At 35.8% G+C, this 10,604-nt stretch overlaps 1 protein-coding gene across 1 annotated transcript in view; it reads left to right on the top strand.

Moving 5' to 3' along the window:
- Nucleotides 1,055-10,604, top strand: part of LOC109832946 (replication factor C subunit 3) — a 14,970-nt gene continuing 5,420 nt past the window's right edge. The window contains exons 1-5 of the mRNA XM_020400446.1: nucleotides 1,055-1,245; nucleotides 1,329-1,439; nucleotides 1,512-1,544; nucleotides 1,755-1,923; nucleotides 10,337-10,518. Coding sequence (XP_020256035.1) covers nucleotides 1,162-1,245; nucleotides 1,329-1,439; nucleotides 1,512-1,544; nucleotides 1,755-1,923; nucleotides 10,337-10,518 — 579 coding nt within the window. The 5' untranslated portion in view covers nucleotides 1,055-1,161. The remainder of the gene's footprint in view (nucleotides 1,246-1,328; nucleotides 1,440-1,511; nucleotides 1,545-1,754; nucleotides 1,924-10,336; nucleotides 10,519-10,604) is intronic.

The raw sequence follows: 10,604 nt of genomic DNA, 5'->3' as shown, positions 1-10,604 counted from the left end.
CCCGAGTCTCAGCCCACAATAAAACCATGAGGGCACCTGCAACTAGGGTGTGCACGGTTCGGTCCAAACCGAAAAATCGACCGAACCGACCGAAAATCAACGGTTCGATTCGGTTTTAACTCTTAACCGGTTCGGGTCGGGTTGAAAAAGTTTCAACCCGAACTGTCCGAACCGGTCGCCCATAACTATACACATTTTAACGAAACCCGACCCGTGTTCTTCCCTCACTATAAAATCCTAAAATCTAAACCTAGCTCTCCATTCTCCAACTTCTCCAACCTCAGATCCTTCGTCTTTGTCTCCGTCTCCGGTTACTCCGTCTCCGCCCTACTGCCATCCGTCTTCGTCTCCGTCTCCAACCTCAAGATCTGTTGCGAACTTGCGATCCAGCCGCCGCCGCTCCAACCTCCGTCACCACCCTCCGTATGGTTAGCGTTTCTCCGTCTCCAACTCGTGTTCTTAATTTCTTTTATCTTAATTTCTTTTAGCTCAATTAGACTTGCTATTTCTCCTTTCTATTTCCTCTTTCTATTTCTTTTATCTTAATTTCTTTTAGCTCAATTAGACTTGATATTTCTTTTAGCCCAATTAGACTTCTATTTCATTCGTCCCACAATTAACATTCTCTGATTAGATGTATGTTCAATTTGATGATGTAGAATGGGGGTGTAATCTCTTTTACCTTAATTTCTGGTTTTAAGTTATGTTGTTCTTGGGAAGACAATAATCTATAGGGATCACATTTCTTCAGTTCACAAATAGCTCATGTGTAATGTTGTTCTTATCTTTTGCTATTATTTTTTTGGTAGCATCTGTTGGGATCTCGTTTCTTTAGTTCACAAATATGAACTCGATGTTTACTTCATTCTAAAAATAAAGTTAGAACCGAACCGCACCGAACCAAACCGCACCGAACCGATTTGTAACAGTTCGGTTCGGTTTTAAATTATTTGCGGTTCGGATCGGTTGTTCAAAATTTAGTAAAAACCAACCCGAATGAACCGTGCTCAGCCCTACCTGCAACGCACGTGACTCGACACGCCGTTTCCGATATTCTCCACTTGATATACCTCCGGACGCTGCGATTCTATAGAAGTCGCCCCTTTTTCCCGCCACTTCCATCTACTCTCTCTCTAGAGTTTCTCTGTCCTCTCTCCGGCGATGTTGTGGGTCGACAAGTACAGGCCGAGAACCCTAGACAAGGTCATCGTCCACGATGACATCGCCTCAAACCTCAAGAAATTGGTAATCTTTTCTTATCCCATTATTTTTCTAGATCGATTCCTGATCTAGGGTTTCCGTGATTCTTGACCTTTCTCCTCTTTTAGGTTTCGGAGCAGGACTGTCCCCATCTCCTCTTCTATGGGCCGCCTGGTTCCGGGAAGAAAACCCTAATCATGGCTCTACTCAAGCAAATGTTTGGTCCTGGAGCTGAAAAGGTCTCTCTTTCATTACTTTTTTTTGGGTTTTGGTTTTTCGTGATTAATTTGGTTAAACGATCTCGATTGCAGGTGAAGATGGAGAACAAAGCTTGGAAAATCGATGTAAGCTTCTCTAGACTTTTCAAATTAGTACTTTTTTGGCTATGTTAACCGTTTATTAAAAGGGGGGAACCAAATATTTTTGCTGAAACTTTTTTAGCAGTGAAGGAACTCTGGAATTGTAATGTAAAGAGAGTTTTAGTTTTTGGATGGTTATTAGAAGATTATTTTAGGGCAAAAATTGTTAGTGGGTCTCTATCTTGATGCTTGCAGGCTGGATCCCGAACTATTGAACTAGAACTGACTACACTGTCAAGTACACACCACGTGGAGCTGAATCCCAGTGATGCAGGCTTTCAGGATAGGTATATTGTTCAGGAGATCATCAAGGAAATGGCGAAAAACAGACCAATTGATACTAAAGGCAAAAAGGGTTTCAAAGGTATTATATTTTATCTTCTGCCATTATGCACCGCCGGTTATTGATTAATTATTTGGCGTCTTAAGAGGTGGAAAATGTTGGTTATATGTACACTCCGGTGATGCATTTTTACACATGTTAAGCTCTCTATGAGCTGCACAAAGACGCTTGTGACTGAAATGTTGTATCTCTGAGCATGAAGAATTTATATGATATAATAAATGCCGCCTTGCAGTGGTAGTAGCAGTTCATCCATATTTTTCTTTGTCTTGGTATTTAGTTGTCTCAACAAGGTTTGTAAATTGCCTATAAGATCAACTGTTAACAACATAAATAAAATTAGCTTGTTCTACCGTCCTATGCTCTAATCTTTGTGTAGTGAATCCAATTTCAATATTGTTTTCCGTATAGCAAGGTTTGAAAACATATGTGATGGCCATATATTATGGTCTGTTCAACTAAAACTTATCTACTATTGTAGTTATTGTAAATCATGAACTTAAGATTAGTAAAATATCTATAACCAACCACAACAATTATGTTTTATGATTAGGGATTTAACGTGGAAAGGTGAAGTACATGCATCTTTTAGGTGATTAGCCCACAATCCACATGTTACATGGACATATTAGGTGTTCCAGACACTTTCTAGATTATGCTTCCCAGGAGTAGTAAGGAGTTGCATACTTGCATGGACTTCAAAGGCGATGTGTAGAAATAATAGAGTATTCATTTTGCATCATGGAATCTTGTGTGTTAGTCCTATACTCATCACTAGTTATTTTGCTTTTGCTATGTATTTTATTAAAGTGGTAATGGTTGGACATGAGTGTTAGACCCTAGAGGGGGTGATTAGGGTCTTATGCTAATCTAATCCGATTAAATACCAATTAAAATTAATTAATACATTATCCTAGCAAGTATGAAATACAACAAAATATATAAGCTAGGATAAGCAATGTAAACAAGGGATATATCCTATATGATGAATATATATATGCAAGGATATATATAAACTAACACAAAGGGTAAACAATCTAAACAAGATAGTGGATGATATAGATAATGAGCTAATGACAATGGCGATATAAGATATGAGCATAAATATGAATGAACGCTAAAGCACACTCAAACAAGCAATATGATCACGGAGTTCGGACCTTCCGTCCTACGTCTCCGCTCCCCACTCCTGGGGAGAAATCCACTAACACAATCTGGTTTGGAAGCCGGAACTTCTTCTACACACTCGGTTTTCTAGCTAACCGAAAACTCTACAACTCACACTCTTGCAATCACACTCTACACCCACTAAGTGTTGGACCTAGCCGTGTCTCCCTCAAGTGCTCGGTTACAGCCTCTCCCTAAGAACGTCAACCGACGCCACTCCTCTTGGGACGATCCCCGACTCTCACCACACACTTATCACTCGGTGTACAAGTGTATTACAAAGTGATTTCACAATTAAGCACAAATACAGTAAGTGATTGTTCTCTACTATGGATGAGAACACAATGAAAGCACAACTCAAAGTTACAATCTCTCACCACCCAACTATACTATGTATGTAAATACTATAAGCTCAATGTGGGTGTGTGTAATAATAAATAAAATAAAATCTAACTCAATTAGCAAACTAGCAATAATAAGAATATAAAAATCAATAATGAAATTGCTAGAGAAAAGAGTTAGAAAACTTTTCTATAAACACAAAGAAGAGGATGAAGATGATTGAGAATGAATCCCTCAATCTGCAGTGAAAACTTCCTCCTTTGTAAACAGAAACCCAATCTTTAAACAAACTTTGTTTAAAACACTTCTTAGGTACTTGAAAAGAGATCAGCAATTGGGTATTTATACCCACTCAAGATCTCAACAAAAACCCCAAACTAAAATGACAAAACAGCCTCAGACAGATCAGCTCAGAAATAGCCGTTAGGAGACAACGACTCTATTGGCGGTCGACCGAAAATTCGCGCGGTCGACCGCGAAGAACAAAAGCCTGAAGAGCTGTTCTGGACAATCGTCGGTCGACCGGTACGGTCGACCGATGGAGCTTTCGGTCGATCGGACCGGTCAACCGACAGACTCTCTGTCGCACAGTGAGCATATGAACTCAGGTTCGGTCGACCGGTTCAGTCTACCGAAAACTGACATATTCAAAAACTGGTTTTTAAAGCTGAACTTTGGAAAACTATTAAAAATAACAAATGAAGTCCAAAAATAATAGAACTTTGGGAAATGTATATAAACATGTAAATGAACATGTTACAAAAAGAATTTTTCAGATTGCATTTCCCATTTGTGAAAAATCATCATTTTGCAAAATAGTTCAAAACACGAAAATGTAAACGTGTGAAATTTGATATTTTGGTTAAACCATGTTTTGAAACTTTGCACAATGATTATATAGACTTAATAAAATATGTATATGATTATTGTTAAGTCCAAAAACAATGAATACCATATTTTCACAAAAATTGCATATTCTATGCAATGTTTTCAAAAACACAAATCATATATATATTCATAAAAACTCAAAACACATGTATGTATATATATAACTATATATATACATAGAGATCAAAACTTGTGTATATATATAACTATATATATATATACGAAGAAACTAATAAAATGTGTGTGTATATTATATTGAGCTTAGAGTATATAACACACATAATATAAATCCTAAACTAAATTACCCAAGCTAGATCTTGATCTTCAATAAGCTCTTCTAGGTAATCTCGCGGATGAAGCTTTAACTTGGATCTTGAACTTTGAATAGCAAGGCTTCACCGACATTCCGCCAACCTCCTTTGGATATGATCGTTGAAGCTCTATTCCATCCATCCTCCAACTACGTTGTTTGTCTAATATATAAGAATGTACAAACACTAGACAAACAACATTAGTAGTAAATTATTTGTTGAACATCATCAAAACAAAGAGGCCAACAATCTTCCCCTTTTTGATGATGACAAACAATTTATAAAAAAGATATATGCATGAAAGGAAATGAGTATACAAAGTATAATATATCATGCATATAAACAAGAAAGACTATACTCACAATATTTCTTCCCCTTTGACAACATCAAAAAATGGGAGAAAAAGAATAAGAGAGCGAAAGCTCCCCCTATCATAAAGCATAGGTGAGTATAACATATAGTATATGGATTGCTCCCCCTATCAAATTACCATATGGAAGATGTGCAATTATGAACACGGCAAACAAATGTGAGCAAGCATAAATGAAAGATATGCTAGATATCACTCACATACAAACAAGATAATGAGAACACATAATGATATGTCACGATAAATAGGTGTCTCAAAATACAAGCCTAAAAATCATGTATAAAAAATAGATTTATGAAATCAAAAGAGAGAAAACATGAGAATCATGCAAAAAGAGTTTTCGAATGAAAACAAATCAACCAAATGAAATCATAAATCAACCATTTAAACAAAAAACAATGTTTGATCAAAAGGAAAATTTTCTTTACATAACTTGATCAAACCACTTATAGAATACATTATAAAGCACGAATAGATGATCCATAAGCACAAACATATAAATATCATCATATAGGTGAATTATAATGAATTCAAAAGCAACAAATCAAAACAAAATTTTTAACAAAAGAATTTCAAGAGAGGCAACAATATATCCAGCTCTTAAGCTTGTTCTAACCCATATAATCATTCTAGCATCCGGTAAACATGATTTGGGAATAAACACCCAATAAACCCGGAGGGTATATAACTACAAGCCTCTCATTAAAATCAAAACTAATAATCATGAAAACAAAAGATTTGATAAAGGAAAATTATTTTCATAACAAAAAGATTTTAAAACATAATTTTCAAAATCAAGACAAAGAATGATAAAAACATTAAAATTCTTAGTTTGAAAAAGAATCAAATTTGTTTTAGTACCCAAGAACTCTTGGTACCAAAAGATTTAAGGACATGACCCTTATCATTTAAGCTCAAAGCCCTAGGGTTATGAACCCTCTTAGGCATATGTGGTGCACTAACACGGTCAAAGCAATAATCGCTCAAATGACCATTCCGATTACAATTTGTGCAATGAAAAAGATCCATTTATTTTTGTGGACCATTAGCTCGTGCACGTGAATCATTTGCAAATAAAGATTTTCTTTTAAGATTATTTTGCAAATGTGAAACATTATCAAAACAAAACTTTCCTAAGTGGCCATATCTACCACAAACATCACATCTAAAAACATGTGGCCTACTAGAAACATTTGGCAAATAAGATTTTCTTTTTAAATCAAAACAATATTTGGCCAAATGACCAAAACGACCACAAATATCACATTTAAACACATGAGCATGCTTATGATGAACATGATGAGTATGTGCATGTGTATGTGATGAAGAAGCCTTATGAGATGCACAAGAAGCATTGATATTACTATTTTGAGATTTTTGTGCATCATAGCAAAATTTAGATAAATGGTCTTTACGACCACAAATTGAACACTTGTAAACTTTGCTATATATATGTGCATGATGTATGGGATGTTTAGATATGGTAGCATGAGACTTAGCACATATATCCATAAGTTTCTTGTGATTATTAATGCATGTAGTAAGAGTTGAATCTAAATAAGAAATACGGTTTTTAACATCATTCAACTCATCATTAGGCATATGTGCATTTTTATTAGAAGTAGAACATATATAGTCATCTATAAAAGAAGCCGTATCATTTTGTATGTTCTTTACTTCTAACATGGCATTATCTCTTTCATGAGTTAAGCTAGAAATGGATGATGTCAATTTTCCATTTTTCAAAATTAACATGTCATTGTTTTCTTTAAGCATGATATTTTCTTTTACAATGACATCCAATTTTGACACTAGCTCCTCATGATCGGATTCTAAATTATCATGCTTGCATTTTAAATCAATAAAATCATTTTGCAATTTGTTAAAGGCATGCAATAATTTTTCACTAGCACAAGCAAGTTCATCATTAGATAAATCACTAATAGATTCGAACTTGCAAACCTCACTAGGGCTATCGCCTAGTGCTCGTGTGCATGAAGCTCATTTAGAACTTGAAGCGGGATCCTCTAAAGCTTGTCGGATCGCCTCCAAGTCTCGTTGATGCGCTTCTATGAATTTTTATAATGTATAAGCGCTATCAAAAGAATCAAGCTTGTTAGACATAAATGAATCAAATACATTTAATAAAAATTCTAACATAAGCTTATTCATAATAAACATCTTTTTATCATGTTTGCTCCACTTGGATTTCTCCAACGTGGGCACAATATAAGCACAATCAATGATTTCCCATAAATCGATATTTTTAGATTGAACAAATATTTTGAATCTAAAACACCATTGAGCATAGGGGAAAACATTGAATTTAGGAGCAATACTAGAATCATAGCCTAAACAAGATGCATCATTCATATCCATGATTTGTAAAAAATATGCAAGCAAGATACAAATGCAATCAAAACAAGATTAGCACAAAAATATAACTTGGATCTTTAACTCAAGGCGATTAGACCTTAAATCAAAGAGCACCAAGCTCTGATACCAATTGTTAGACCCTAGAGGGGGGGTGATTAGGGTCTTATGCTAATCTAATCCGATTAAATACCAATTAAAACTTATTAATAAGTTATCCTAGAAAGTATAAAATACAACAAGATATGTGAGGAATGAACGCCAAAGCACACTCAAACAAGCAATATGATCACGGAGTTCGGACCTTCCGTCCTACGTCTCCGCTCCTCACTCCTGGGGAGAAATCCACTAACACAATCCGGTTTGGAAGCCGGAACTTCTTCTACACACTCGGTTTTCTAGCTAACCGAAAACTCTACAACTCACACTCTTGCAATCACACTCTACACCCACTAAGTGTTGGACCTAGCCGTGTCTCCCTCAAGTGCTCGGTTACAACCTCTCCCTAGGCACGTCAACCGACGCCATTTCTCTTGGGACGATCCCCGACACTCACCACACACTTCTCACTCGGTGTACAAGTGTATTACAAAGTGATTTCACAATTAAGCACAAATACAGTAAGTGATTGTTCTCTACTATGGATGAGAACACAATGAAAGCACAACTCAAAGTTACAATCTCTCACCACCCAACTATACTATGTATGTAAATACTATAAGCTCAATGTGGGTGTGTGTAACAATGAGTAAAATAAAATCTAACTCAATTAGCAAACTAGCAATAATAAGAATATAAAAATCAATAATGAAATTGCTAGAGAAAAGAGTTAGAAAACTTCTCTATAGACACAAAGAAGAGGATGAAGAGGATTGAGAATGAATCCCTCAATCTGCAGTGAAAACTTCCTCCTTTGTAATCAGAAACCCAATCTTTAAACAAACAATAAAACCCTAAATCCTTGTTTAAAAACTTTGTTTAAAACACTTCTTAGGTACTTGAAAAGATATCAGCAATTGGGTATTTATACCCACTCAAGATCTCAACAAAAACCCCAAACCAAAATAACAAAACAGCCCCAGACAGATCAGCTCAGAAATAGTCGTTAGGAGACAACGACTCTATTGGCGGTCGACCGAAAATTCGCGCGGTCGACCGCGAAGAACAAAAGCCCCTACCATTAACGGGAAGTTCCTGGAGGATATTACACTAATATTCTTAAGGATAACCCGGCCAGACAACCAAGTCAAGCCCAGTTCCAAGAGAGAAACTGGGGGTGGATTATCCAATGCATCGGGAAGTTCCCGAAAGAATACCACATATCGTCGGTCGACCGGTACGGTCGACCGATGGAGCTTTCGGTCGACCGGACCGGTCGACCGACAGACTCCCTGTCGCACAGTGAGCATATGAACTCAGGTTCGGTCGACCGGTTCGGTTGACCGAAAACTGACATATTCAAAAACTGGTTTTTAAAGCTGAACTTTGGAAAACTATTAAAAATAACAAATGAAGTTCAAAAATAATAATACTTTGGGAAATATATATAAACATGTAAATGAACATGTTACAAAAAGAATTTTCCAGATTGCATTTCTCATTTGTGAAAAATCATCATTTTGCAAAATAGTTCAAAACACGAAAATGTAAACGTGTGAAATTTGATATTTTGGTTAAACCATGTTTTGAAACTTTGCACAATGATTATATAGACTTAATAAAATATGTATATGATTATTGTTAAGTCCAAAAACAATGAATACCATATTTTCACAAAAATTGCATATTCTATGCAATGTTTTCAAAAACACAAATCATATATATATTCATAAAAACTCAAAACACATGTATGTATATATATAACTATATATATACATAGAGATCAAAACTTGTGTATATATATATAACTATATATATATACGAAGAAACTAATAAAATGTGTGTGTATATTATATTGAGCTTAGAGTATATAACACACATAATATAAATCCTAAACTAAATTACCCAAGCTAGATCTTGATCTTCAATAAGCTATTCTAGGTAATCTCGCGGATGAAGCTTTAACTTGGATCTTGAACTTTGAATAGCAAGGCTTCACCGACATTCCGCCTACCTCCTTTGGATATGATCGTTGAGGCTCTATTCCATCCATCCTCCAACTACGTTGTTTGTCTAATACTCTAATATATAAGAATGTATAAACACTAGACAAACAACATTAGTAGTAAATTGTTTGTTGAACATCATCAAAACAAAGAGGCCAACAATGAGAACCTTTATTTCGCCTTCTTTCAATCAAGTGACTTGTAGATGTTATCTTCACAGTGTTGTGTTCACCACATCAAAAGCTATAACATGTTTTTTCCCAAGTAAGTTTTTGTGAGTCAACAGCAGATAGCTCACATGTTTACGTATGTCAGCATTTATGGAGTAATCCCTTATGATGGAAGTCTGTTAGCACCCTTGTGACAGCTGATATTCTTAAAGTATTTACTCTTTCTGGTTCTTTCATATGCGAATTACCACCTAATGCATATATTTATATGATAACGTTTTTAAAATTAGTTGTGTGGGCTGGACTTCAGAGAATCGTTGTTTTCGCACTCTTTTCTGCTAAAGTTGACATTCATGTTGGCATCGAAAAGTCGGATCAGTAGCAACTAGCAAGTGCGCTATCCATATGACCCAGGAAGGATTAGCTTCCATCTGTGCCCTCACTTGTACACCAAACTAAACATTTGCACATCAATTTATAATCCATAGCACATCTATGATGTCCTTTAATGGCAAGCTTTGTGGACATGAACATTGATATATTGTACTCCCAGCATCCTGACCATCAAGCATGAGTAAGTGACAGCTAAATCAATTCTCAATTGTGATAATTGGTTTCCTGTGTAAAGCATCAGTTAAGCATGGAAACCTACATCCACACCATATATTTAATATTTAATAGTCAATAACATGTTCTATTTTATGGCAGTATTAGTGCTGAATGAAGTCGATAAGCTCTCTAGAGAAGCCCAACATTCTCTCAGGAGAACAATGGAGAAGTATAGTGCATCGTGCAGGCTAATTTTATGCTGCAACAGTTCTTCAAAAGTTACTGAAGCTGTTAGATCTCGCTGTCTCAATATCCGTGTCAATGCCCCCACTAATGATCAGGTTTGTAAAAGTGTCATCGTTGTCCTCTTTTTGTTCTATTTTTCAGGGTCTGCATGTTGCTTGCAGTGTATCCCTTACGCATTAAA

The sequence above is a fragment of the Asparagus officinalis genome, chromosome 3 (genome assembly GCF_001876935.1).
Source record: "Asparagus officinalis chromosome 3, Aspof.V1, whole genome shotgun sequence".
Classification (NCBI taxonomy): domain Eukaryota; kingdom Viridiplantae; phylum Streptophyta; class Magnoliopsida; order Asparagales; family Asparagaceae; genus Asparagus; species Asparagus officinalis.
The sequence above is the reverse complement of the archived record's forward strand: the minus strand, read 5'-3'. Positions and strand labels throughout refer to the sequence as shown.